Source organism: Tachysurus fulvidraco, chromosome 11 (genome assembly GCF_022655615.1).
Source record: "Tachysurus fulvidraco isolate hzauxx_2018 chromosome 11, HZAU_PFXX_2.0, whole genome shotgun sequence".
NCBI classification, from domain to species: domain Eukaryota; kingdom Metazoa; phylum Chordata; class Actinopteri; order Siluriformes; family Bagridae; genus Tachysurus; species Tachysurus fulvidraco.
Genome location: NC_062528.1, coordinates 7,765,726 through 7,792,862, shown reverse-complemented (window position 1 = coordinate 7,792,862; position 27,137 = coordinate 7,765,726). Strand labels below are relative to the sequence as shown.

The 27,137-nt window shown below is 38.0% G+C and overlaps 1 protein-coding gene across 2 annotated transcripts in view; it reads left to right on the top strand.

Moving 5' to 3' along the window:
- Window positions 1-1,050: 1,050 nt before the first annotated feature.
- sorl1 (sortilin-related receptor, L(DLR class) A repeats containing) overlaps window positions 1,051-27,137 on the top strand; it is a 75,872-nt gene continuing 49,785 nt past the window's right edge. The window contains exons 1-5 of one of the 2 annotated variants that reach the window (XM_047820460.1): window positions 1,051-1,362; window positions 15,762-15,878; window positions 20,961-21,089; window positions 24,993-25,154; window positions 25,542-25,609. In XM_047820460.1, coding sequence (XP_047676416.1) covers window positions 1,096-1,362; window positions 15,762-15,878; window positions 20,961-21,089; window positions 24,993-25,154; window positions 25,542-25,609 — 743 coding nt within the window. In that variant the 5' untranslated portion in view covers window positions 1,051-1,095. The remainder of the gene's footprint in view (window positions 1,363-15,761; window positions 15,879-20,960; window positions 21,090-24,992; window positions 25,155-25,541; window positions 25,610-27,137) is intronic. The other variant, XM_027174070.2, reaches the window with a different exon arrangement.

The window sequence follows — 27,137 nt, the reverse complement described above, 5'->3', positions numbered from 1 at the left end:
TTTTGTTGAATTGAATCTACATTTATGAATAAGATGACTTGTTTCTTAGGGTTTATGTTTAAATTATTATTAGAAATCAAATTTGTCGACAGCTGAATGTCACACCCATATGTCCCATTCCAAATTTACATCAGACACTGATAGTAGGTGAGGAGTCCTGGGGTACAGTCGGTGTTCCAGTTCATCCCAGACGGGTTCAGTAGTTTTGAGATCAGTGCTCTGTGCAGGACACTTGAGTACTTCCACTCAAACTCATTACACCGTGTCTTCATGGATCTTGCTTTATGCACTGGGACATTGTCATGCTGGAACAGACTTTCAATAGACTTTGGTGTGTCCTCTGTTGAGTAGGAATAAAAAAATGTGAACCTTGGTGTATGGAGGTGATGTGAGGGAAAGTGTTAGTTAAGGTGTGTACATTTTGGGTGGTTTATTAAAAAAAGAACTTTTATTTACTTCAGTTAATGTTTGGATTAGATTTAGGTGTAACGTTAAATATCCAGAGTGCATGGTCACAGCGATTAGCATGTTTGTTTTGCACCTGAGTTTGCATGTTCTTTCTTTGTGTGCTCTTTCTTTCTTTGTGGGATTTCTCTGTGTGCTCTACTTTCAAAGTGCAAATGTGAGCTAACCCGATTGCCATCTCTAGATTGGCTGTAGGGTGGGTGTGTGTGTTTGTGTATTTGCCCTGTGATGGGTTGGCACACATCATCCATGGCTCTGTGTCCTTTGCCATATGCTTCGTATCCCTTGGAGAGTCTCCAGGTTCCTCATGACCCTATCTAAGGAAAAAGGTGTACATTAATTAGCTAAATGGCTAATTATGTCAGTGAACGGTATACACAAGTAGTGTCTGTGTTTCTCCTGCAACCTGTCTGTCTATCTGTCTGTCTGTATTTATGATGTAGACAAAATTCACAATACAAAGGTGTTGAGTGTTATCAGAGCGGTCCTGCCGCTCGAGGCGCTCTTACACACACACACTTACACACTTACACTTACACTTACACACACACACACACACACACCAAAACCACATACACACACGCGCATACGCACACACTCGCTCAAGCGCGCACACACACACAAACAAACATGGCGGCCAGGCAGACGGGTAAGATGCTCGCTGTGGGTCGTTGCGCTGTGTATGTGCTGTTATGGCTCGTTCCCGGGTCACTTTGCTCCACACTCCGGCTTCACCGGGATCACACGTTTATGCTGCCGCAGGACAGAGGCTTTTCCCTGGTTAATGCGTTTGAGGAGCTCTCGGATAGAAGCGCGGAGCAACACAGCGACAGTCAGCATCGACACCGCGCTCGGAGGAGCAGCACTGATACAGACGTGCCAAAGGTTTACGGACGGGTAAGACTTTAGAGATTGCCTTTTAATTCCGTGTACGATCAAAAGGGAAGAACGAATATTTCAACCTCCTCCATCAGGGATCAATCTGTGCTCCTGAAATCTCTTAACATGTCCAGTATGAGTTCACCTTTCTCCAGAATAACAGCCTACAGTCTACTGGGACCTGTTTGTTTGTGTTCCTTCTCTGGCTTTCTGTCATAGACTTCTCAGATATCATATATCATATCATATCATATCATATATGATAAGCATTTATTCTGAGAATCAGATTTAAATAATCTAATGCTGATTATTTAAGGTAAAAAAACAACACAGTTCTCACCTGCATTTTTAGATAAATGAAAAAAATAAAAATAAAAAGCATGTAGCTTATGAAGGAAGCAAGAATAATTACAAATGAAATAAACATGAAAACTATTTTTTTCCCTAAGTGTTATGAACTGGATGCACATAGTGTGAAGTTAAGGTCAGACAGAGCTATTGCACCAGTGGAGTTGTTTTGCACTCAGTGGTGTTCCGGTATCTTATTAAAAGGATGGTGTGTGTGTGTGTGTGTGTGTGTGTGTGTGTGTGTGTGTGTGTGTGTGTTCTCTCATTCTTTATTATTAACTTGTTGGTATTCTGTGTAGGAAAGTGAGCCGTATGGTTTTATGATGTTTTTATTGCTCATCTGTGTATTTTTTAAGCATCGATATCGAGTCTGAAGTGAAAACCAGTCAAGGAATTATTAACTTGGTATAAATGATTTACTTGGTATAAATGAGATGAGCTCATAATTTGACTTTTTTTTTAATTTTTTACCACAATGAGAGAGCAGATATGAGCGTTCAGGTTCAAAGCTAGCTGTTGCTGTGTTTTCACCCTTGTTGAAGGTTTATAGTGTTAGAACCTGGAATTGAAATTGAGTCCATTAGATTATACTCGTGAACCTGTACAAAAAAGGCACTAAAGTCATCAATGTTAAAAAAAAAAAAAAAGTAATTAAAAAGGTGTTTTTGTTTAAGGGGGTCAATACTTATGGAAGGTACTGTAAATTTGCAGCATAAGAGAAGCCTCACTGCAAGAGAGGACTTCTTTTTATTTCTGTTGTTGTTATTATTATTATTATTATTATTATTATTTATTTATTTATTTAAAAAACATACAGTAACTACTTTAAAATAATTCAGTAGCTGTAGTGACTCGAATAGAAATGTATGGAGTGTAACATTGAGGAATGCAAGTCTGGACCTACCACCTCATAAGGAGTTGAAGGGGTTAGTGGAAGATTGGTTTGGCTGAGAATGCACAGTCATTTGCTTTTAGAACACATCGTCCAAGCCATATAGGAAAGTCGGACTAAATCACACGGGGAATGCTGTTGTAGCGAAGAGGCTCCCCAGAATTTTACACCTCGCATGCCGCATGATTGACCATAAAAGCTCCCGCAGCCCACAAGTCACAACCAAGCAGCCATTAAATACACTTACAGACATTACACAGTAATTGGTATTGGTGATCTTAGGAAACAGACCTACGGTATGATGTGGAAAGCTTGAAAAATTTCAGTAAAATGAAAGCCTTTATTTCACTCTTGTTAAAAAAAATATAACTTAACTAGCACTTTATAAGGAACAGCTTGTTATTGTAAACCTAATAATTAGGTTATAATAATTATTTAATCAGCTAATCATGTGGCAACATTTCAGTGCATAAAATTATTCAAATACATATCAACAGAACAACTAATATTCACGCAAAGCATGATCGTTGGTACGAGACAGGCTGGTTTCAGTATTTCAGAACTTGCTGATCTCCTGAGACTTTTCTGTGTGAAAATCCTTAGTGTTTTCCTCAGAATGGTTTGTAAAACAAACAAAAAACATGAAATGACTGATGTTAGAGGAAATAATTCTGGATTGAATGATTAGAGGAATGATGTCTAGATTGGTTCATGCCAACAGGAAGGATATAGTAATTTATATAATTACTCTTTACAACTGTAGTAAGCAGAAAAGCATCTCATATTACAAAACATCAGAGCATGATGTGGTTGAACCACAACAAACGAAGAGTGTGTCAAGTTTCACTCCTGTCAACTAAGAACAAGAATTATTTGCATAGACCTATTAAAACTGGACAGTTGAAGATTAGAAAGAAAATTCCTGGTCTTTTTTCCCCAGTCTTCAGCCATCCACTGTGGGTGAGTCTGTGCCCAGTGCAGCCTCAGAATCTTGTTCTTGGCTCACAGGAGTGGAACCCGATGTGCTCTTCTGCTGTTGTGGCTCATCCACTTCCAGGATTGATGTTTTGTGTGTTTTGAGACGCTTTTCCGCTTACCGCAGTTGTACAGTATATAAGGTGATATAATCAAACTGTATTCTTATGTTGTTGTGAACCTATGAATCTTTGGCGGTTCTCATCAACAAGCTTTTTTCACTCACATGATATTTTTTTATTTATTTCTCTCTCTCTTTTTTTCTTTTTTTGCACCATTCTAAGTAAGCGTTAAAGAATGTTGTGTATCCCAATCCTTGGATATCAACAGTTTCTGAAACACTCAAACCAGCCATGGCACCACCAGCCATGCTGATTAAATTCACATGATCTGAAGTTCTTAATCTGTATTTGCATCATTGTACACATCATGCTGCTGCCACATGATTAGCTGAATAAATATTTGCATGAAAGTTTAGGTGTTCCTAATAAAGTGCTGAGTGAGTGTATGTGTGTACATATATAATTTAAAGCATATAGCTGTTTTAAAGAACATAACCGGCGCCTTCTAGCATAATGACTGTGCCATACAGAACAGCCCTATTGAATCTAGGTCAGCTGAGAAGGATGATGTACCTCTTAAAATATTTAACTTGATAATGACTTGAATGAATGTCGAATGACGAAACTAGTCAAACCAGTTAGACTATAATTCTGGATCTTAAAATTCTTTCAGTATTGTCTTCTGCTTCGATGATCACGAGACCGAGACTGCATAGCCCATAAAAAAAACATCCACCCTTAAAAAATAACAAAGGGAATAAATAGATGTGGTGGGTGAAAGACTCTCAAAATAGTGGACTGCAATGGAACAATTTTAGCTGGTACCAGTCCTGTATAAATATAAAGCAGAAATCCACTCTGAATGACTTGAACTTCCCACTGTGCAGATTTCAGTTTATGAATAAACTCAACATTTCTGGTTTGGATTTCTTTCATTAAGTATATTTTCACTTTGGTTAACATCGTGGTGCCAATAAGGAAAAAGACAACAATACAGCAGTGCTTTAGTCCATTAGGCTTTTCAGCTGTCTCACCTCCTGGGCCTGTGTTCATAAAGAATCGAGGAATGATCTCAGAGAGCTAGGGATTTTAGCTTAAAGATGATTTAAGACCAATCTCCCAGCAACTCTGAGCAAGGAAAATACAGCAATTTTTATCTTAGAGAGAAGGCGGTGCTTAACACGTTACAAGGTATAACATATTCTTTTGAAGCCTGTGATTGGTTTTGCAATAAAATAAAAAAAAGGAGCACTTTAAAAAAATATGCTCTATTATAAGCCTTCACTTTGAGATATTTGAGACTAAATCATGTAGGGATTATGTTTGTGAGCGTTCATATTAGAGTTGCGCTAACATCTGTATGTTACACATGTAATAAATGTAATGTAAACATCTGCGACACAGCGCAGAAATGTCATAGAGACAAATTATATAATGTCTTCATTTTAGAATTTTTCATATAATTTCGCAACTCCATGTACCAAGAATTTTCATGAACATGGGCCCAGATATGTAAACTCTGCTCTAACAGATCAGCATTGTATTCTGGAGCGTTGAGTGTGTCATTTGCCGTGTGTACTACTTCTATATTCTATTTCTCATAAATAGGACACTGAATTGAGCAAGAACAAAAAAGGAAGAAGAAGCTGCTACTCTTTTGACCTTCGGTGCTATAACAGCAAAACATAGTCAGTGCAAAACACAAATGCGAACGTCTCTCAGGAAAAGTGAAAATACAGCACCAACCAACAGATTACCACAGAAATCGCTAAACATGTTTAAACATCGCTATGCGTCACAAATATATCAGTGTAAACACGTTTAATATGTTTCAGGCCGGATTTTTCCTTTAACAAGCGCCTGACTGGAGGAGGTACTTTTGATAATGCTGTTTTTAAAACTTGTGGGAGAGATCAGTGTGGTTAGTGTGGGGGTTGGTAGAAGAGTACTATGTATATTGTAAATGTGTATGTATGTTTGCTAATTGGACTAATTAGCATAGCCAAATGTATTAAGGAGGGAGGGAGGGAGAAATAAGAATAAATAGAGAGAGTGAAAGAGAGAGAGAAATAGGAAGAGAGATAGAGAAATAGGGAGAGGAGAGAGAGAGTGATAGGAATAAATAGAGAGAGAGAAATAGGAATAAATATATAGAGAGAAAGAAACAGAAAGTGAGAGATAGAAATAGAAATAGAGAGAGAGAAATAAAGAGAGAGAGTGTGAGAGTGTGTGAGAGGACTGAAGTTAACAACAAGCAACTCACGTGTGTCTTCCAGTATTTAGTAGAACAGGAAGAACAGCTTTAACAACAGCAAACAAATACACAAACCAGCTGACAGCCTTACACAGGAAAGCCTTTATAAAGTGCTCAGAGGTCTGAGTGGAGCTCTTATTAGTTGTTATTATAAAAGATCTTCAGGATGTTTTTCATATCTATTTCTAGTTTATTGAATTATTTGATTTCTTCGATCTGACGTGTCTTGGACACCATAACGTACAGATTGTGAAAATTGTGTCTCTACCATCCCATGTACATACAGAACATATACGCAGCTATTTTAAATCAGTCTAATAGAATTTATCCTGACAGACGTGATGCGCATCTGATTTAACAAACAAATTTATGTTCAACCCTCTGCATGACCTCTGTGCTATTCAGTACCAGTAACATTCTGCACCATCTTGTGGTTTCATTTCTTCAATGCTTTTGGTTTTGAGAAGAATAAACAGCAGCTAGGAGCGAGCGATTCACATCCCTTTATGTTAGGCTAAATAAGAAAAAAAAGGAACCTTTTTAATTCACATATGCTAGACCGGTTTCATAAATCTCCCAATACAATTAATGTAATTGCATGTCTGTTTTTCCTCATTTGTTTCCTTTGAGCCTTTTAGCCCTGGAAGTCCTTCACATATATGAAGATTCCTCTAGAAGAAGCTTAGCTTATAATTTCCATGCGTCTCCTTTTAGATTTGGTATTGATTTTGGCTGAAGGATAGATTCACAGCTAGTGTCATGAATACTAATGAGACGGGTTTTTTTTTTAAACAACAAAACGAGAGGCTTGGGACGCGAACCAGTCGACAATGAAGAATCGTTGTGTTTTATCATTCATACGACTTTCCCTTCAATGCTGTTTGTATACTTAAGTGCTTGAGAAATACATGGAGGGATAAGGATCTTAACCGCAAGTAGGAGATGTGTTTGCCTCTTTATATATGATCTAGACGGGAACTCTAGACGAGTTTACGGTTTTGTGCTTACCTTAATGTTTTTGCCTGGAAGGATGAGCGCATGTGGATGAAAGCCCATGATGAAAGCATGATAATCTAAAGTGGGCGGGAGGTGTAGAGACTTTATTGAATTGCTAGTGCAAACTCGATGTGTGTGAGAGAAACCCGTCTGAACAGTAATGCTGGCTTTACATCAGACCTACTGGCTTTCCCTTCAAGCGTGTCACAAGAAAGAAAGCTGTGAGTCATCACTCGAGCAAAATCGCCTTCAGTCTCACAGGTCTGTAGCACAGGACGTTCATACCTGGCTATGAGAGCACCGAGAAAAGACACTGCTTGATGTAATAATAATAATAAAATAAAATTAAACGACTCCCCTGTGTCCTAGTTGAATATTCACCAGTACTTCTGGTAAAACCTATTAAATCTGCATTTCTTATTTCTTCTTATTATTAGTTTTTTTTATTTATTTATTTTTGCATTGCTTGGTTGATTGCATGCAAATCGAACTGCTGGCCACGGTATCAGTGCTGCAGAGATGATGTCATTCCATTGGCTTAATGCTTGCAGCAGTGGCTGTAGCAGTACTCATTTTGTCCCCCCGACACACACACGCACATTCTGTCCGTAATATATAACTGCATGAAAGATTGTAAACATCCGCATACTTTTCCTTTTTTTTTTCTTTCGGCAGTTGTAATATCAGATGTTGCAAAGGTCACATAGCTGTTTTTTCACCCTTACTTGCATAGTACCATATTTGCGTAAAAAAAAAGACCTCAGCAGACTGTCCACAAGAATAATAGCCCCTTTCTGTCATATCCCAGGATTATATTGTCATAAGGAAATGATTGCAACACTGCAAACTTTTATTATATTTGTCTTGCGCGCTATAACGTCGAGCCTTAGAGTGCATTGGCTGAAGCCAACAAGCAGCTTTTTACTCCTGAATGTCAGTGGGCCATGGCCAAGGAAGAAAGCGGTGATTTACGCATCTTAGAGCACAAGTACCCTTATTCAGCAGAAAGAATGTTCCAGCTTCAGGATGGCGGGACAAGGCGGTAGTGAAAGCCAACTGGTGTTCAATTATGGTAATTAAAGCCCTGGTATGAATGGTGTGAATAGCTGAGTAGTGGTGAGCTTTGGAAAAGCTTTTCATTTGCTCAGAGAGAAGGAGTTCCTAATAAATTATTAAAATACTCTTTGATAGACGGTATTTCATAAAGCAATAACGGAGGTTTGTTTTATTTCTCTCTCGAGTTACATGGATGCATTTACAGTTACAACGTTTGGTTAAAAATCCGTATCTAGAGTTCTTTGTAGTCTCTATTCAAAATAAAATAAAGGAAAACAAAAATTCTCACACTAGTACAAAAGAATAGTATCTAAAGCTAAAGCACTGTTAGCAGGAGTTTGTACAGCTTGTAAGTACAGCAACCAAAATATGTTGAGTGCTCCTATAAGCTTGCTTTCATGTACAATATGCAGCATTTTCTTAGTATGATTATATGACAGTGTATTGAGACATTGCCATACAAAAAATAAACAGAGGTAAACCGTTGTAACCGGTTGAAGTGAAGAGCATTATCGGATATACTCTTCCTCTCTCATTCAATCATTTTCCTCGGGTTAGAGACTTAAAGGTTTCTAATAAAATTGTAGAAAAAATAATCGAAATGTATTTTGCTATCATAAAGATAAAGTTAGGTAAAGTTGCAGTAATTGTTTTATTTTATTTTAAACCTGTGTTTTGTAATTTTTTGTTTTTTAGTTTTATACAGACAAAAATGACAGAAATTAATAAAAGACTCTCTTCAGTCATGAAATTTAAAAACTGAATGAAATTTTTGTTCAAAATATTTGTTGAATTAAATTAATTAAATCATGTAGCGGCTATTGTGAATTCGAATCGAATCAAATCGAATTCGAATCCTGACCAGAGTGACTCGTTAAAACCCTGTAACATTTCATTACAATCCCTTAGCAAAGGATTGTTTACTTTTTTCCAGCATGATATTTCTGACCAGCGAATGAAGTATTATGAGAATGTTTTTGCTGTAGTTTGGTTAGTTTAATGTATAATGGGAATACAAATTAGTAGCAAATAATCCAAAAGTATGAATTTTATTTCCCTTTGTTTAAAACTTGATAAACAGATTAATAAGCTTGAATGTGTTTGGTGAAGAGGTTTTGGGTTTTAGTCTGCAGACAGCCAGCGATTGAGCTGTTCATACAGTCGGGGAAATCTTAGTGCCTGTTCAGAGAAACGTCTGGATGCATGACTTCCTTGTATCTTGATGGATGGTGAGTCAAGTCGAGATGTGCTAGAGGCCCTAAAGCAGTATATATATATGTATGCAATGATAGATGTGTATACAGTGCCTCGAAAAAGTATTCATACCCACTAAACTTTTCCACATTTTGACATGTTACAACCACAAAGAAAAATATATTTTATTGGCATTTTATGAAATAGACCGAAAGAAAGTGGCACATAATTGTGGAGTGGAATGAAGATTATAAATGGTGTGAATATCTGAAAAGTGTGGTGTGCATTTGTATTCAGCCCCCTTTACTCTGATACCCCTAAATAAAATACAGTGAAAACAACTGCCTTCAGAAGTTACCTAATTAGTAAATAGAGTGCACCTGTGTGTAATTTAATCTCAGTATAAATACAGCTGTTCTGTGAAGCTCTCAGAAGTGTGTTAGAGAACATTAGTGAACAAACAGCATCATGAAGACCAAAGAACACACCAGACAGGTCAGGGATAAAGTTGTGGAGAAGTTTAAAGCAGGGTTCGGTTATAAATTAAAAAATAAATTGAACATCTCATGGAGCACTGTACAATCCATCATCTGGAAATGGAAAGAGTATGGCACTGCAAGCCTACCAAGACATGGCCGTCCACCTAAACTGACAGGCCGTGCAAGGACAGCAATCAGAGAAGCAGCCAAGAGGCCCATGGTAACTCTGGAGGAGCTGCAGAGATCCACAACTCAGGTGGGAGAAACTGTCCATAGGACAACTATTAGTCGTGCACTCCACAAATCTGGTATTTATGGAAGAGTGGCAAGAAGAAAGCCGTTGTTGAAAGAAAGCCATAAGAAATCCTGTTTGCAGTTTGCGACAAGCCATGTGGGGAACAAAGCAATCATGTGGAAGAAGGTGCTCTGGTCAGATGAGACCAAAATTGAACTTTTTGGCCAAAATTCAAAACGTTATGTGTGGCGAAAACCTAACACTGCACATCACCCTGAACACACCATCCTCACCGTGAAACATGGTGGTAGCAGCATCATGTTGAGGGAATGCTTTTCTTCAGCAGGGACAGGGAAGCTGGTCAGAGTTGATGGGAAGATGGATGGAGCCAAATACAGGGCAATCTTGGATGAAAACCTGTTCAAGTCTGCAAAATATTTAAGACTGGTGTGGAGGTTCACCTTCCAGCAAGACAATGACCCTAAACATACAGCCAGAGCGACAATGTAGTGGTTTAGATCAAAGCATATTCATGTGTTAGAATGGCCCAGTCAAAGTCCAGACCTAAATCCAATTGAAAATCTGTGGCGAGACCTGAAAATCGCTGTTCACAGACGCTCGCATTCCAATCTGACCGAGCTTGAGCTATTTTGCAAAGAAGAATGGGCAAAATTTCACTCTCTAGATGTGCAAAGCTGGTAGAGACATACCCAAAAATACTTGCAGCTATAATTGCAGAAGGTGGTTCTACAAAGTATTGACTCAGTGGGGCTGAATACAAATGCACTTTCTAGATATTTATTTGTAAAAAAATTTGGACACCATTTATCATTTTCCTTCCACTTCACAATTATGTGCCACTTTGTGTTGGTCTATCACATAAAATCCTAATAAGGCCATCCTTAAAAATATTCTTGTTTGCCGTAACCCGACCGACCCTGTCAATTTAGGACAGACTCAAATTTTTTATTTTTTATTGCTTTAAGTCCGACCGACTTGCCGGTTGTAAAAAAGACCGACCAATTTTTTTTTTACTCTTCAAACAACTAATACAAAAGCAATAAAATAATATTACTTAGATTTTAGTAAGTATTGTAAATATATAAATTGCCTAGGCCTACATACAAACGAGGGCTACGTTCTTTCTTTTAAATAAAAACCCGCAACGTCATCTATGTTTACACTATTGGTTAACGGATGTCGCACTATGGCCTGTGCGTTCGCTTCGTCTCATACTCTCATTCACTGTCAGAGTCAACAGTTCATGCTTGGTAATGATGGTAATAACAAAATGTTCGCGGTCACCGTTCAAAGTCATACGAGTTCGGGCACTATAATACATCTAAAAAAATTCATTAAAACAGCTCGAGTCTACAATTAAAAATTTCATTTCTGTATACCAGGCTTCACAACTGTTCTTTCTCAGTAAGTTTACAATTCCAAATGTAAAGCTTTTTAGGCATTGCATTTAAAGCTGTGGGGATTTATTATAGGCTCATGTGACTCTTTGACCTCAGATTTGGACTTAAACCCAATTAAAACCCCAGTTTTTATACAATATTTGAATGAAAACCAGATGACAATTTTTGGCTTTGATATTAAAACCTAGTATGTTTTCTGAAGAATTTGCATTTGAAATAGAATACTGGGAAATAAGCTTTTGCTCCACAAGGGGAAATGCAGCTGATTTTGTAATATTTCACTTTAATGGAGCATCAGAAGAGCTATCATCTGAAAAGCCCACACCCCGTCAGGGTCCTGAATTAAAGATGAGAAAGGCTTCGCAGCTCAGAATTCAAAATTTAAATGCTGACACATTTCTCTCTCTTTCTCTCTCTCTCTCTCTCTCTCTCTCTCTCTCTCTCTCTCTCTCTCTCTCTCTCTCTCTCTCTCACACACGCTCCCAGCCACTTGGGTTTTGTTGTGCCTGCTTGTGTCTATTTTGTCTAGGCTGAGGCTTGTTTGTGCTGTGTGAAATCTTCACGTGTAAAGTTGGTTGGCTGAGAGGAGGGAATTGGGTCTAATATATCAGATACACACCTGCATTGCAGCAACAGGAGCAGTCGCAGCAGGTGTTGAGGAGAACAGCTGGGAGAGGCTATTTTTCCCATTTACCATTTATAATAGTGCGCTTAGGTTACGTTTACTTACACCGAACAGGTGAGGAGGGCCAGATGAAAAAGAGAGTTGATTTTAGTTCAATTCAAGTTTATTTGTATAGCGCTTTTTACAATTGACGTTGTCTCAAAGCAGCTTTACAGAACATAAACATGGAACAAAAGGTTAATATAAAGAATAATATAAGAATTAATAGAATGCAAAATTCAAGATTAATATTAGCTGGATTTAGTTCACAATGTGTATGTAGTATATATATCCCCAATGAGCTGTAGGAGTTTTTAGCTGTAGGAGTTTTGTAGAAAACGAAACAAAGACAAACAATGGAGTGATTTGTTTACCTGCTTCCTGGAATCTACAGTGGCTAGTTCATATTGTAGCTAAATTTAACTTTATTAGGGCCCGAGCACCGATGGTGCGAAGCATTATTGTTTTTGCTCGGGTTTATTATTAATTTTTATTTATTTTTTTTAAGCACACATTGGCCAATTGGGGTCCCTTAACATGCTCGAAAACAGGGGCAGGGGGGCTCTGTAGCGCCCCCTGAAATGAAAAAAACAAACATTTTGTGCACAGATCGGGCAATTATGTACGCACATGTACGAGAGTTGGTACGCATATAGATCTCATCGACCCGAACAACTTTCACGCTCTAAGCTATGAGCACCGCCCAACAGGAAGTCGGCCATTTTGGATTATTTCATAATTGCATGCGGTGAACTTTTAAGTAGTCCTCCTAGGGAATTCATGCGATTGACATCAAACGTGGTGAACATGATGCCGAGACATTGCACTTGCTAAATTCCTAAGGGGTTATTGATATCTCGAACGGTGCTGCCATGGCAAGGCGACTAAGTTATGGCGAATTCAGAGAAACAGGAAATGTCTAATATCTAAAGCAAAAAAATGTCTTATTGTGATGACACGCGGTGTGTATGTTCGGCCAAGGATTCCGATCGCATCGATGTGCCTATTGTGAGTCCTGGGTATAGCAACACCAACAGGCGCCAGGAAGTGTGTCAGTCACAAAGGTGGATTTTTTTCACAGTTGCATGCAATGAACTTTCAAATACTCCTCCTAGAGGATTCAGGCGATTGAATCTAATGCGAAATTGTTTAGATTAACTTGAAATTTGACACATACATCACATTTGTCTGCTGTTAAGTGTGGACAAAAAGGTCAGACAAAGGTGTGTCTCTTAAGTGGCTCAATAGCGCCCCTGTTTGTCTAAAATGTGGGGTTTCATTTACCTACAGTCCCCAAATGGGTCAGTAACAACATAAAATAGTCCACTGATATTTACCCACTTCATGCACTTGCCCACCGCGCATTGTTTTCTGGGAGGCATCTTATAGCGATAAAAAAAACGTGCGAGGGCCCGCCATCGCTGCTTGCAGCTATATTCATTTCGTTGTTTTTAGCCAGGTTTGACAAAAAAAAATTACCACAGACACGTAAATATCTTAGTGATAATTTGTTGATAGATGAAACATATGTGTTTGGAACATTATAGCTTATTTCTTGCTAACAGATAATGCTTAATTAGCAAATCTGGTTGACTAGCTTGAAATCTCTGTTCCTATTTTTAGCAGAGATGCCTACAAACACACACAATGCTGAGAGGGTACACAACATTATGATTTGTTGAGCTACCATTGATCAGTTAGATGATTTTTTTTTTTAAATTAAAGTTAAGGGGGACTTAATTAGCCTGCTTAGCCACCTGTGAGAACTACTTAGCATAGACCAATAGTCACATCCAAAGCTACCCTACAGAGTCCGTAGTACTGAGTAACACAAGAATCTAGATCCAACTGAGTTAAGCAGAGTTAAAGCATCAGACTTAAAGCATCCTGCTCTGTGGTGACTCGACTGTTTCATCAGTAAACATGACTGAAAGTTTCCCACATTCACAGATAAAGGCATTTTGACAGACATGTTGGGCGACCAACCTCAGACCTTTATACATCCTGTATGTTTGTTTGCTTTTCCTTTTGTAGACTGAATTGACTGAATTGCAGAGAGCTAGTCAATTTTCAGCTTTTTAGATTCTTACGCTAATTGCCAGAAAAGCCTCAAAAAGATATCACACTCCAGGACTGAAGCTGAAGATAACCATTACATTATCACATAATAAATAATATAACACAATATATCACTAAAATTCATCCTAATTTATTGTAATATCATAATGAGAAATATTTGCTTATTTGCTGTTCAGCTTCATCTTCTTCACAAGAATTTTTCCCATCTTGGAAAAAATCGACTCCCAGTTTTACTCATTTTCTTAATTCTGGTTCTGTAATGCTTTATCAGGGGCCTAGCACCAGTTTTCGGACCACTGGGTACAATTTTGAGAAACACTATCCATCACTTTGCTAATTGATCGGCTAGCTACAAAACGTTAACGTGCTGCACTGAATGAATCAAATCCTTTGTAGATTTGTAAGCTTGTAGTTTTTACAATGGGCTTCGTCTCAAAGCAGCTTTACAGAACATAAACATAGAACAGAAGTTAAACATAAGGAGAAAAAAGAATTAATGTAGAAAAAAATTAAGATATATATATATATATATATAGTTCACAGTGTGAAAGTATGTATGAATGTATGTATGTATGTATGTATGTATTTATTTATCCCCAATGAGCAAGTCTGAGGTGACTCAGGCAGCAGTGGCAAGGAAAAACTCCCTTAAATTGGTAAGGAAGAAACCTTGAGAGGAACCAGACTCAAAGGGGAACCCATCCTCATATGGGTGACACTGGGGGTGTGATTACAAATATACAGTCAAACAAGTGTTGAATTGGTGTAAAGATCACATGGAGTTCAGATCTCCTCTTGGTTTCATAGAGTCCAACTGGAGCTGGTAGATCTGTAGATGTCTCAGGATTTTCATGGAGTCAGCCTCATCTCAGTGGAGGTCCAAAATCTTCATTGCACAGAAGGAGCTGGTACAATGTCTGGATACCTCGGGATGGGTAGAAAGAGAAAAGCAGTGTAGAGGGATTAACATATTTGCTGTTCATAAAAAAGGTGCAAGTCTAAAGTATTGGTTCATAATTTTATGGGATGTATTATGTGTGTGTGTGTACGCCTGACTAAAGAGGTGAGTTTTTAATCTACTTTTGAACTGGGAAAGTGTGTCTGAGCCCCGAACACTATCAGGTAGTAATCAGGTAAATGTAGTTAGTCAGTTAATGGCTTAAGTTATGCTCTTTTTTTTTTTTCCAGAAATGTTTTATTGTATATTTCTAAACAGACAAATTGAGTATGTGTATAACATGACTGAGGACTGTATGTACATGAATCAGTTCATCAATGATTATATACCTCTTCTTTTTAGGCTCTTTTTAATTGAACGTGTGAGACACAGGCATTAATAGTGTTGTTTCTGCAACAGTGTATTATGTTCCTCAATTTTTTTAGTAATAGCAGACAGAACTGACCTGTGTATCTTTTAATATCCATGTCTGTTGAAATTATGCTGTCAGTTCCTTTGTGGAAAAACCATTCACATGGTGCAATCTTGTATTATAGGCAGATCAATGCATATTTATTAAATGGACTGAAAATCTTAGGGAAATAAACAAATTTTTATGTATTTTTTTCTCAGACATCGCATCATCCACTGGGTTTTCTCAGATCACTAGACATATATTAAGTGGCTAAAGATCCATTACTGATCACAGCTGATTAAGAAAATAGTGTAGCTAATGAAATGTTCTCTATATACACAGTTTAATGTCTATGACGTGTTTGACTTGATTTTTCATTTACCCAGTGATGGTTGTTTTTCTATTTACAGGCCAACCTGAATGATTCTCATAACCAGATGGTTGTGCACTGGGCCGGAGAGAAGAGTAACGTCATCGTCGCGTTGGCAAGAGACAGTGTTGGAGCCACCGACCCCAAGAGCAGCTCGGTGAGTGTGGGAATGTGTTTAAAACTGGCATCAAGTGTCCTGACATTTCCTGTGAGCACTTCTTAGTGGAGTGACTCCCTCAGTCCTGCACTTCTACTACCCAGGTTATGACTTATATACGTCAATAACGGCAATACAGTGGAGTGGTGAGAGAACTTGGGTTGCAGTTATTCATATCAGATTGTAGAGGTCTCTCAGGTCAGTCCCTGTCTTGTAGAAACCACACATTGTCTACACTACTTGGCATTTTTTTCCCTGAAGTTGATAAAAAGCCAGGTTGTCTGGCATGGCTTGGAAGCCATTTTAAAACCAGCAGGAGCTATTGTGACAGATGCTGCTGTTTAACAGTTTATTCATTACTTAAAAATGCAACGCTGCCAGTTATTTACAGTTTTAAAGGAGAAGGCACACAGAATTTGCACATTGGCATGAACACCGATCGTACAGATAAGAGCAATACATTAATCGAATCTGTAAAGGGTCTGCTTTTATTTGTATACACACATTAAAAACAACAACAACAAAACGCTGTGCTTTTGTAGAATAAAGAAAATATACAGAGTGTGTTCTCTGCCATCTCGGTCACCACGCTTCACAGACACATAAATAAAACAACCCGAATCTCAGCAAATACTTGCCTCAAATACAAGATAAATATATGCATAGAAAGCTTGAAATGTGTAATTTTAAATAAACAAATTCAAGTCAAAAACAAAGGATCTATTTGTATGTAATCTGTAAGAAAGTAAGGAGTGGTCCGGTTTCTCCTGTTTCGCCTAATTATAGCTAATGTGCTCCCGCCTCCCTCTGACCGCGCTGTTCATATGCAAATGAACTGACGTGATTCAGGTAATCAAGTACACGCCCCAGAGACACAAGGAATGACACAGTACATGAAATCCGGACCTGTGTGCTTGGAAATGCCTTGGAAATGCCAGGCATGTGATGTTCACTTGTGTGTTCAGCTGAATAGGAACTGTTTCCTAGAGTGGCACAAAGATGTATAACTGTTCAATTCTGGGTACTATGTGACAGAGTAGGTTAGTGGGCTTCTACAAACCTTACACCCTTTTTATCTTGCACTCTTCCTGTTGCCACTTTTTTTTTTGTTGCACAGTTTTGCCCTGATTGTGCCCTGATCCACATCATTTTGAAGCAAAAACTCTAGGCTACAAGATCCAGTTCTTAAAAGTCCTGTGAACCAACGTTCTGGATGTTTTATGGTCTTATTCAGATTATGGTCTGATTACAGTGATATTAGACTTTAGCCATTTATATCTTTATAAGCAACTGAAAAAAGCACAAATGTCAGGGTATGACTAAAACTTCTCCAGGCCCTAAAAAATACCCTTAGACCTGAGAGGGTTAAGTCAGATTGTGTGCAAATGTTTTTCATAGGCCGAGTGAACGAAAAGAAGAACGAAGGCAGATTTGCAGAAATTTTAGTATCACAAATTTTTTTTGTTCTCGTGTGGACATTAATGATTACCAGTTACCCGTAAATATAAAGTGCATTTACACGTGGTGACACCCACAATGCTTCATAAAAGGCAAGAGAGATGACATCAGAACGGTAAGAGAGCATCTGAGTGCCGTGTGTCATAAATCCATCAATAATGCAGCTGAGCCGCTGCACCGTCAGTTCTGTTCATGTAAATGAAAGGTTAGTCTTATTTGTTTTGAGTTAGATTTATACATATTCCATTCAGATGTGGTCAGTAAGCTGTGTAACTCGCTTTACCAGAGGAGAAATAAACGAATGTCTTTCTCATGTTACACTCTACAGTGGTGGTTAATGGCTCATATAAAAATTACACACTCAGCGATTAAGGAGAAGTTTTTCAAACGTTTTTACCAGGCCTACTATGGGCAGTATACAGTATTCATAGAAAGGTTTTAGAAAAAAAAAAACCTCTTCTAAATAACCATTCAAATTCTGTGTTAGACAAACAGAGGTAAAAAACATCTCACTGAAAGCCAACAGTGTTCTGACTAATGTTTTATCAGACTTGCGGCGATAAAATAACTCATTTGTTTATGCTGATGAAAATGTCTAAGTCAAATTCTATTCAGTTGGTTAACCGAAAGCCAGAATTCTGGTTAAAAAAAAGGTGTAATTTGACTATGTATACAATTGTATACGATAAACAGAAGTAACTCGTGCTAAAGTTGACTCATGGCTTAAAGTTTTGTGAGTGTCCTTTTACATAAATTTACTCAAACTACTGTGCTTTCGTAGGAAACGAATGTTTTCCCTAAAATGATTTACTAATAAATTCTTTTGTATCCAGCTTGATAAATGAGGCTTGTTTAGCAGGCCGGGTTCCTTACTATGCTGGAGAAGCTCATTTCAAGTGCCATAATGTCCTTTTCTCATGAATTCCCAGACTGTTCTTCTTCACCTGTTTGTCTGCAGACACTCTACATTATTTTTGTGTGACAGGAAATCACACAGTGCTGCTGAGTTGCATATTCTCCTCATGAAAACATATTCTGCCTTCAGTGAAGTCTGTCTGAACAATCAGCAGAAAGTTTGCACCTCAAGACTACCACGTCCCGTGCGGTCGTTTTTTTTCCATGCTTACTACCTGAAGTGTTATGTTCTGGTTAAAGGCTAGAGGTTTACATAGCCTGTGACATAGATATATCGCAATGTTATCACGGTTTCATATCACCATGGCAATAATCTACCATCTGGTGGTAGTGAAAATGAGTGGAAGGATTTATCTTTCGATCAGTGTCTTTGTGCACAACATTGTAAATATACCAAGAACAAAGATATCAGGTCTGCTGATCTTTTTTTATGTATAGTAAGTAAACATTACCTGCTTATTTTACATATCGGTTCACACTGGATAAATGATCACTATATACTATTATTTACTCATTTTTAATGTTGCATTTGTCACTTATGATCATTAGTAAGGGGAGGCACGGTGGCACGTGGTTAGCACTTATACTTTGCGCTCCATGGTGGGGTTTCGATTCCTGTCTCTGCCCTGTTGTGTGTGAAGTTTCACATTTCCTTTGGGTATTTTAGTTTCATCCCCCAAGTCCAAAGACATGCACTTTAGGCTGATTAGCATCTCTAAATTGTCAGTAGTGTGTGTTTGTGTGTGAGAGAGAGATTGTGCCATGTGATGGGTTGGAATACACTCATTCCCCGGAATATACTCAAGGTCCCCTGTGACCCTCAGCAAGATAAGAGGGATGGATGGATGGATAAATGAATCATTAGTAGGTCATATGACCATAACACATCTATAAAGTAGATTATACACATGCTGGGAACTTTTGTAAATTCCATTTAAATTTCATCTACATACTTTTTAAGCCTAGATAAGAAGGAAAAGAAGACGGGTTTCCCGGAGTATCTTTATACTGAAGAAAAAGTGCAAAGCCTCATTTTCTGCAGTTACTGGTACCCGTAGAACCTGGAGCTATTTACAGTAGTCATCTGGTCATTTCATCACAGAGTAATTCTCATAGATACTTTATAAAACTTTAGGACATGACCTATATGAATTCGACTAAATTCCTGGTGATGCATCGTTATTTAATAACAAGTTTATTACATTATTGACAGTAATTACATTACTAAAACTATTCTAGTTTGACTACAACTTCCAAGGAATATTATTAGTCTAAATTCCCAGGATTGATCACATGAAAGAGAGAGAAAAAAGCAGTCTAAGTTGAGGTTACTGCCAAACTAACCGTGAAACCAGAACTCTGTACCAGCTCCAGCGTTTACGGTTAGCCCGAATTGGTTCAAGTTGAATCAAGGCCCTGAGGCTGAGGTGATGTTTTTCCCGGTAAGTCATTGGTGTCATTTGAGCAAAATCACTTTTCAGAAAAGCCTGGAGTTTAAAAGAGTGAACATTTTGACCAGGACTTGTTTGTAAGCCTGAGCAAGAGTTTGGGAAAGTTGCCAGTAGGTTCAGTTTACCAGAATATTTCTGTTGAGTTCTTGATTAAGGTTTGTATTTGTATTAGCAGAATAATATATTCTCTGAATTAAAACTAATGCGGAGGCAGGAAGAGAAATTTGAGAAACGTGGCTTGACTTGGTAATTGTCTTCACACAAAAGAAGGAGACGGGAAATGGGAACAAAATGCAGCAGGAATATAAAGCTTGCTGTAATGAAAGCGGAGAAATCCTCGTGTTTAGCTTTCATGACATTAGAAATACCACATCACATATTGCTGTACAATAAAATATTCATTATTATGTACAGGAAGAAACATTTCTTTTGTGCACATTTTTACACAGAATTTTTAGTTGTTTTAAGTTTGTAAGTTTTTACGTCTTATTAGTAGTCATGTTGATTGATGGAGTCTTGTACCCCTTTTCCACCAAACAGAACCGAGTGCTGGTTCAGAGCTAGCACAAGTGCTGGTTCAAAGTTGGTTCCACTGGCAAACCGTCTAAGAACCAGTTTGCCTTTCCACCGGCTAGAGAGCCATCACAGAGCCGAGTCTGACGTCACTGTATACGTGTCACGTTACCCAGCAACGTTAGCGCAGCAGCGGCAAACACAAACACAACAACAATGGCGGATGTTGCTTTACTGTTAATGCTCATGGCTTTGTGAACCTACATTGGCATCCAAACGCGGCGAATCCAACGTGTACATGCAGCTCCATGTAATCTGTATAAACAGAGGTTGTAATCGAGAAAGTACATAAAATTATTTTATCAGTGTAACAGAAAAAAGTTAGCCTTAGCATGTAGCAACATACTATCATGTGTGCTGATAATGTATCATATTGCGGTAAAGTAAAAGTGTAATAAACATTAGTATACTTAAGGTACATTATCAAATGCGCTAACAGTAGCCCCGCCCCCAGCTCCTGACACAAGCGGTTCTTAAGTCTAGACCAGCAACGTCTTGGTGCTACTCGAGAACCACTTTTGGTGCATTGGGTGTCGAAAAAGAAAGAACTGATTTTAAATTAAGCTCTGGCTCTGAACCAGCACTCAAACTGCCTCGGTGGAAAAGGGGCAATGGAGGATTTTTGTGTTAATACATCTAACGTTTTTTGCTATAATTCATTGCTGTTTTTACACCTTTCTCACAGGTTTATTTGTCGTATGATTACGGAACCACCTTCATCCATATATCAGATAAGTTTGTCCTGCCTAAAGGGAAGGAGACCGGCCAGCAGGTGATCTCGCAGTTCTACCACAGCCCTGCTGATAACAGACGTGTGAGTATCTACTACTGCGTTCCCTCAAATCTCATGCATGGGCTTTAAAGCACTAAAGAGTGAGGTCAGTTAAGGTTGTTTTGATGTGCGGATGTGCTGCTGTGGCCTATCTTTTGTTTAGTGCGTGTGTGGAGAAGCTGGTTTTGGGCATGGGGGTAGTTCTCATGAGACTCAGTGCGACAGCGTGACTAATAGGCCTTGCCTTGCCCGTAGCCGTCGCCCTTGGCACCCAACATAATTGCCAGCTTCAGGGAGGAGGTGACTGTTGCAGACACCTGGGAATTGAAGTGCTGCTCTGCTCAATGTTTCTGCAGTGCAGCTCCACAGGCCACAGAGTCCCAAACCAGCCCGGGAACAGACTTTAAGTCAAGGCAGGAGGATAACTAATGATGGTGTGCAGTACTAGCGCTACAGCATTAGGACAGCTGTCCACTTTTGTCTTGACAAATTTCCCTAGATAATCAGAATAACACATGACTATTGAACCAAATGAGTAACCTAAGCTTGCAGTGGTGTTATTTATTTATTTAAAAAAAAAAAAAAAAAAAAAAAAAATCGGCTCATTCAATTCTAAGATAAAAAAAAATCCCCAAAGACATGACTGTTCATGGATACATCTTTTTATAGCAGCTCAATTTTACCTCCCTCTGGAAGTTTGTGTTTTAAATCACACATGGTCATCAGTGAGTAATGTGTTTTACTTTTTTTCTCATCCTGGATCTTGTTGTTCTTTGTTTTTCTGACTCGGTTCATCCTCCAAAGCTCTTGTACTGGAGCGAAAGTTGTTCTGCTACTCACATGATCCAGGGTCACAGATACCAGAATGAGCCAGAGGGAGAATAATAATTACTTCTAAAGGACCATTATCTCTCGTATTTATATCAAGATTGATCTTTATAGACTGAGCTTTTGACGTTACATGTTATATGTTCTGTTCAAGTTCATGTTCTTTACGCAAACATACACCGCATGACATGCACTGAAATTCCTTTTTACAACTGTCTGTGTTATAAAGAAAAGACAAAAGTTAGATTTCAATGTAATATAAAATAAGATGGAATAAGAACCAGGAATTAGCTATATAAGGAAAAATAAATAAAAACAACAAAAAAAAGAAAAATATAGCATATGGATACAAAACAATGACTGATATGGTGATATAAATGATTATATTAAATGACTATAGTACTGGGTGCTATGAATATATTAGTTATACCTTTAATATAAAATTGAAATATTATACAGACACTCCTTACGGGTTATGGACAATAATTTAAATTTCGCAGCGTATGTGATACGACACGCTGGGTTCCTGCCTTGCTGCCTTTTGAGATGTCTCTCCTTCAATTAAGTTAATGAAGCCATCAACAACCTAACGTTTTTCAATTATGCAGACATCGGACAGAATCTTGGTACAATACGATACGATGTTTCAATGTATGTATGATACGTAGCTTTAGCGGTTTTATTTTAGGGTTACAACCGTTGTTACATTTTTATAGCAGATTATTTACTAAACAAACTTTCTATTGGATAGAATTAGCCAGATAGCAAATTACAGTATACTACCCCATTCTGGTCAAGATTCTTGAAGACTCCTGGCTTGGCTTAGTCATGGTCTTTGGAACATATCTCCGTTGTAACTCGGGGACTAGCTGTATCGAACATTTCTCGGTAACAACCTGAATTATATTTAATTCCAAAAGCTTGTAACTCTGTACATAATTTGTGTCAGTTTACATCTAATGACAATTTTAGTAAAATTATCTTATGTCTCCCTAATTTCATTAATATCAAGCTCGGCGGCTATATCAAGTCTCCATAATATTATTGTACACATTTAAATGATATTTAAATAGTTGGTTTCTAGAGGGAACGTGCAGAATTGTCTTCCTCTTAAGTTGCTCTCTGGCTTCAAACACTTTGAGATCCGCATTAGAGAATGAGATACCCTGACTGGTATTAGGCATTTAATTCAATTCAGTTCAATTTGTCTAGCACCTTTAACAATAGATGTTGTCCCCCAGAAGCTTTACAGAAATACATACACTCAGGATATAAATTATACCTTTTAAATTTAGCCATGATGAACAAGCCAGAGGTGATGATGGCAAGCCAGCAAGCTCATTATAATTAGAAATAATTCTCTGTAATAACTGTGTATTAAAAAGTAATAGAAGTGCAATTTTTTTAACCAGGAAATTCATTCTACTCGATCTGTGTTCACTGATTTAAACTTGAGTGTAAAAATATTCATGGCAATTGCAGTCTTAAATCAAACTGTACTGTGGAGCCATCCTCAGAATTCATATGTATTTCTGTGCTGTTCTTGCAGGGCCATCATTAGCAGCTGTAAAAGTTTAAGCTTTATCCTTTAAGTATGACAAGTGTCCTGTAGGAGGGTCCTCTGGTTTCCTCTGGGTCCTCTGGTTTCCTCTGGGTCCTCTGGTTTCCTCTGGGTCCTCTGGGTCCCTCTGGGTCCTTTGGTTTCCTCTGGGTCTTCTGGTATCCTCTGGGTCCTCTGGTCTCCTCTGGGTCCTCTGGTTTCCTCTGGGTCCTCTGATTTCCTCTGACATCCCAAAAGTATGACAGCAGGTGGCTTAGCTACACCGAATTCCCCCTAGGTGTAAATGTATAGAAGCTGATTTGTACTTGCTGTTAACTGCACGTATGTGTACATGGATGCAAATGGCTGCATGGTACAAACATGGTGTAAACAGTGGAGGCAGTAAGCAGCATGTCCTCCTGTCTCAAATAGCATAATTATACAATGCTCTAATTGCTATCAAAAACCTTCTCAAGGGACTTGTAAGTAGTCTTAGCCACATAAAGTGCAACTGTGCAACCTGGTGCAGGACAAGACAAACAAGACAGTGCAGGACAAAAGACAGTGTAGACAAAATGTTACAAGACAATACAAAAACTACAAAGAATACAATACACAAAAGACAATAAACAGTAAACAGAAACAGCAACGACTGACCAGTGTAAATACCGTATGTGAATACTGAATGTTCAAACAATATTTTGAATGAACACAGTTTTTTAGCAGCAGGTCCTTGGGATAATATATAGAATTGTGCAAAAAAAAAAAAAACAGCAAATGACTGAGATATTGTATAGTATGTGCAAAAACGGCTGAAATGTCGGACATGGCTGTCGGACATGTCTTCTGATACTAGATTTATTGAAAATTTATTTGATAAACTTTAAAATATGAAGAACAGTCACACCAACAGCAAAAAGTTCTCACCAGTTTGTTTAATGTTGCTGTGTGTGAAATCACTAATCATTTCAGTACAACTCGACTTGGAAACCAGATGGGCAGGGATGTTTAGGCTCCAACGTGCCGTTTAGAGGAAGTCGCGTTTAATCCTCCAAGCGAGGATGCAAACAGTGGCGCTCATGTAGCAGCTGTGCACATGCACACATGTGCTGTGAGAGTAAAGTATTTTTCCCCTTGAAAGTGAATGTGCATGTTGCCCTGTGTTTCCTGGATTCGATTTATAATATTTTATTTTTAACGGTGGCCATTGTTCATTTTATCACTGAAGAGCAAGCCAGAGATGATCAGTGGTGAGATGATATGAGGAAGAAACCTTGAGACGAACCAGACACAAAATTAAGCCCATCCTCATTTGGGTGTCTAATGTGGTTTTAAATACTTCCGCTTCTACTATTACTGTATACTATATTGTCAAAAAGTGCAGTTGTTTTATAAGAAAATTTATTCTGCATTTAACATGGTGTTTGAGCTACTCTTCACTAATGGATACTTGATGGTGGACCCACAAGTACCCTGACCAGGATAAAGCAGTTACTGAAGATGAATGAATGAAATAAATTATATGAAATGCTAACTGGCTTTTCTATTTCTGTTCTGCTCATCCATGTCATCCTCAGTACCTTTTCGCAGACACCAAAAACAGTTATCTTTGGAACACCTTTGACTTCTGCAAGAGCGTCCAAGGATTCTCCATCCCCTTCAAACCCACAGACCTGCTCCTACACAGCAAGAAGCCAAACCTGGTCCTGGGTTATGATGGTTCCCACCCTAATAAGCAGGTTTGTTAAAAAAACAAAACAATTTTTTAGATTTAGACATGCTTCAGTGAAATGCCACTGGTTTTTATGGTTTGTTTTGCTTTGTTGATTATGAAAGTATGGATTCTTTCTTTAATGTGAAATAGCTGCTTTTTTTCTTACAGTGCTGGTTAGTTATTTTTAGTGTTCTGACTCAGTAGGGAATAAACTTTGCATTAAAACATTATATTGCAAATCTTGGGCCAGTGGCACTTGTCCAATATGTGTGGTGATTCATCAGATTAAAGCCTTTAGAGAAAAGTTTCAGTCTGAATATGCTGTATAATGAGTCATCAGCTAGGCTTGAAATCTCATAAAATTTTTTTTTTTTTTAACTGCTTCTCCTTTTTTTTTTTTTTCTTGTGAAAGCTGTGGAAGTCAGATGACTTTGGAGAAACATGGGTGCTGATTCAAGAACATGTCAAGTCCTACTTCTGGTAAGGTCAATGACTGATTAAGTAGTGCTGGTGTTTGCCATAAGACACTCTCTCTCTCGGATATTCTCAAAGAGTTTGTCCATCAGGCACTGTGGGTATCAGAGGTGCAAATGAAACTAAATGAACTGCTGTGCTTATCGTGCATAGTTTTGAGAATTACGTTGAGGTGAAACGGCCGGTGATGGATCATGTATTCTGTTCGAGATGTTCATAGATTCCACTTTTCGTAACACTTCGAAGCATTTCGAATTTGTTCATAAGTTTAGAAGTGGAGTGTGTGTGACGCGATCGCTCCGATTCCTGTGAAAGATACAGCTTCCTAATGAAGAATGATGCCGATGGGTTCTGCTTTTGTAAATGGCATTCTTTAAAGCTGAGACACACAGGACACACGAGTGGCTCTTCTGTTTTGTCCTTTAATATCAAGATAGAGAAAAAATAAAAGCAGGTTGTTTATAGCTCATTAGAAAATAGAAAGTAGATCTTTCTTATTTAGCTGTCAGCTGAGTCACAAACTGGTATAGTGTGATGCCTATTGTGTATTTATTTACTTACTTACTTACTTACTTACTTACTTACTTACTTACTTGCATATTTATCTATCTATCTATCTATCTATCTATCTATCTATCTATCTATCTATCTATCTATCTATCTATCTATCTATCTATCTATCTATCTATCTATCTATCTATCTATCTATTTATTTATTTATTGCAGGGACAATGCATATTAATAAACATTTCTGTCAATATGCCAGCGTTAGCCAGATGGCTACAGTATTTTTCACCTGTAGTCCCTAGACAGATGGTAATAGTCACCCTAAAAAAGATAAAAGTAAATAAAAGTACATATTGAAATAACAATAAAGCTACAATACATTTAATAAAAGTTAATAAGTTATTAAAAGTTATTAAATGTAAAAGCTATAATGTACATTAGAAACACAAGACGCCAGCAATCAAACAAACATCAGACAAATACATGAACACATACACACACAATGAACAAAAAACCATCAGGGGGCAACAAGAGCAGGTCAAAAACTAAGCTAATGTTGACAGCTCTGGTTAATAACGAACCACTTCTTTAACTGGATCTTAAATGTACTATACGTGTTCAGGTTTCTGATGTTTATATGGGGTAAGGTTCCACCGAGTAGCAGCTCGAACAGAAAATTATACAATCTCCCCTCACTGCACCTCTGGTTCTACGATGATCAGCTGTTCGGATGTTGACAAACTGATGGAGGGGAGGGGATGATAAACCATGAATAATTTTATAAACAAGACATAGATTTGAGAATTTTACCATGTTTTCCCAGCTGAGTAATCTATATTTTTGTAATATTGGACAATAATGAGAAATGTTTGATTTCTTATCCAGAATTTTTACAGTTTGTTTGTAAAGTGATTGAAGTGGTTTCAGATTTGTAACACTAGCCTGTGACGAGACGGGCAAACGGTAAGAGACATGTGAGTGCATGTACGTTTTTGCTGCCTGTGTAGACATTTGATGGCGAATGTGT